The sequence below is a fragment of the Photinus pyralis genome, unplaced genomic scaffold, assembly GCF_008802855.1.
Source record: "Photinus pyralis isolate 1611_PpyrPB1 unplaced genomic scaffold, Ppyr1.3 Ppyr1.4_LG9, whole genome shotgun sequence".
Taxonomy (NCBI): domain Eukaryota; kingdom Metazoa; phylum Arthropoda; class Insecta; order Coleoptera; family Lampyridae; genus Photinus; species Photinus pyralis.
In genome coordinates, this window is record NW_022170878.1 from 7,596,157 (window position 1) to 7,599,138 (window position 2,982).

The window sequence follows — 2,982 nt, forward strand, 5'->3', positions numbered from 1 at the left end:
CACGAGGCATTAAAAAGTAATACTAACGCAGTTTCTGAACGAGACGTCCAGAATTAAGAAGGGGACAGTGTAACGGAAATGCTGCAGACATGACGTCGGCTTTGGCGCTCTGGAATTTTCTACGCGCGCGATAGTGGGATTTGTATAGGAATATTCCGGTAATTACGCGAGTGTTCTGGACTTACATTGCTTGCGTATATAAATGGTTGCGGACCGAACATCGCAGTCAGACTACTACCGAACGAGATCGAGTACGTATGAAACATCGAGTGCGGAAAATATAAATTGCGAAGTGTGTGATATAAATAGTCGATATAAATTGTACGGTTTTTATAGTGTTTTAGTTTTGTTTAATAAATATTGATATAAATCGAACCCGAATTTATAAATAACGTTACAATATGATCATATATAAATCAGCAAACCTGACTGATGACCTATTTTTACTCCCTTATTTCTTCCTCACCACATCCTCTATACCACCGAATACTGCCCCCCCCCCTTTCCCCCAGCATACGAATATTCGATTACTGTTTGCCAGAAACCACCATCAGGGGGCTAGAGGTAATATAGAAAGAAATATCGAGGACTAGCACTGTTGAGGGGTATTCCAGTTCAGTTGGGTCTTCAATACCCCCCGGCCGTGGGGTGCTTGAGATAATAAAGAACGAAATATCGAGTACTAGTTTATTGGGTACTGTTGGAGAGTACCTATTTAACAACCTCCAGACCCCCGGTAGTATATTTGACTTTTCCTCATCTCCTCTCTGGCTCTCTCTAGCCCGATCTGCCCTGCCTACATCTGTTTTCTCTACTCCTTGCTCTTTTTCTGTTCTATGCTGCCATTTCCTATTTCCGCAGGTCTGTAATTCTCATCAAGAAAATTTTTTTGAATGTTCTTCCCTATGCTTTCTGTTCTCTTCTGCTTCACATGTTCTTTCTCCTGTCCTCCCTTCACTGCTATTGTGTTCTCTCTTGTCCTCTGCTTTTGCTTCCGATCGTGTTCTGTTCCATTCTTGTCCCCCTATAGGATTACCAATTTTTCCTACTTTATTCTGTAGTCATCCGTTTCCTCGCTCTTACTATTCTTGCTTTCCCCGTCCTTCTCTATTAATACCTTGCTCAAATATCTTCTCCCCTTCCTTCCCTGGAGTTATCTATTGGAGTTTCCTGATCTCTTTTAGCTCTATGCTAGTCTTCCTGTGTGTTTTTGCGTACCCCTGTCCTCCACTGCCCTTTTTGGAACAAGACAGAGGCTTCAAGTTTTTAAGCAGAACAAAACAATCCGCCAATTTCAAGCTCCAAACTAGCAACCATTTGAAAGCTTGGGTATTGAATGGTGAAGTTTGAGTGTAAATTGAGCAAACATTTACACCAAAAATGATTACGGTTTCAAATCATAAAAGTAACAGCACACGTGAATCAGAATTGAGCTCACGGTTGCTACGCCCTCTAGCTGTCAGCCTCGGTGACAAAATATGCAACACACAATTTAATAAATAGAAGCATATTTACACTATCACAAGTATACAAAGTTACAAATTAAGCACGCAAAACGCAGTGAAAACGCAAACGCCGGCGGAAACAAAATTAGGTCCAAGGCGATTTCCATGACCTGCAAAATTTCGCTAATTCACGAGGGAGGTGCGTGGTCTTTCTTTACCTCGTAATTGAACGGACGCTTCGACGGACGCGGGAGGAGCCGGGGTGATCTCCGGATGGTTTTCAGTTTGGGTTGGAGTATCTGAAAGTGCAAGTGTCTAACGGAGAGACGTGCCAAGTTCAACATACCGTCCTCCTGGGTTCTTCGGGCCGTCGTAGGACTCGCTATCCTCAAATTGACCCATCGGGCCACCGTCTTGAACTCGGGCGCCTCGGAGCTGATTTCGCAGAGATACTTCCCGGCGGACTTCGAGTTGAGGATGGTGATCGTGACCGGGCAGGAACCGACCGCCACCTTGTAGTTCTTGTACAGGTCGATGCCTTCCACCTCAAACGCTTGGACCTGCCCGTCCGATTTGCAGCGGAAGAACTCGTCGCTATCCTTGTACCACTTTACGTCGTAGAGCTTGTCGTTCTCCAAATCGTAGGCGCAATCCAGATTAATCAGGGAACCAAAGGAGGCGACTGTGGGAACGACGAGCCTCGTAATTCTAATCGCCGCTCCATGATTTAGGATCGCTGAAAAGTGGAGGGGGGTTAAGAAATTGACTAGTGCGTGCATTAAGCAAATTAACGGTAATTATTCAATCACGCCCCGTAAGATTCCTGAAGGAACAGGTGCGGCCGCGAAATTTTCACAATAAAATCAATTTAGCCCACCCCCTCTTGCGCCTTACCTAGTAAAAGATAGGAGAATAACTCGCGCTTCATCCTTATTAAGTGAGACGGAATTCAAGTAATGGTAATTGTTTTAACGACCGACCTCTCCTTACATCTTCCAATTTATTTTTTGAAGATGCGAATTAAACTGTTTATGGTTGCAACAAAAGGCGGGTCATTAACTTTCACAGAAAAACAATATCGACATCGCTTGGTGCAGTTGTATAATTGCCACTCGTTTACACTAATTGTGATTAATTAATGGAAACAATTTAAATGCTGGAAAAGAAGCGCGCACTTGGTGTTTTTTCGGTACCCAGCTTTTTACTCCGCACGTATCGCGTGCGTCCAGTAAACTGATGTGAAACACCAACGCTTTCTTTAGGCGAGGATTAAATGGAGCTTTTAATTAATTATGCACCATTACTCGCGCCTTCGGCTGCTCGGTCGCCAATTATTTACGTGGAACACCCCAATCGAAAGGGGTTGGTCAGATCTTTTACGGCACGAACCAGTCAATGAACTCGGTGATTGACGGCCATATCTACTGGACCACGCTGGAGGTTCCAAAAAAAATGCCTATGTTTCCATATTACCTCCCCTTTCCACCCGTAATACCACTAATACTACCACTAGGTGATATGCCTTCTTGGATGCTGC

The 2,982-nt window shown here is 44.1% G+C and overlaps 1 protein-coding gene across 1 annotated transcript; it reads right to left on the bottom strand.

The window, feature by feature from the left end:
* Window positions 1-1,480: 1,480 nt before the first annotated feature.
* On the bottom strand, window positions 1,481-2,663 carry LOC116180941. Its single transcript, XM_031501129.1, has 4 exons — window positions 2,340-2,663; window positions 1,792-2,181; window positions 1,664-1,744; window positions 1,481-1,615 (listed from the first exon to the last, which is right to left on the bottom strand). Exons 1-4 carry the CDS (start codon window positions 2,371-2,373, stop codon window positions 1,536-1,538), a joined length of 585 nt encoding a protein of 194 aa, XP_031356989.1. The 5' UTR covers window positions 2,374-2,663; the 3' UTR covers window positions 1,481-1,535.
* Window positions 2,664-2,982: the final 319 nt, after the last annotated feature.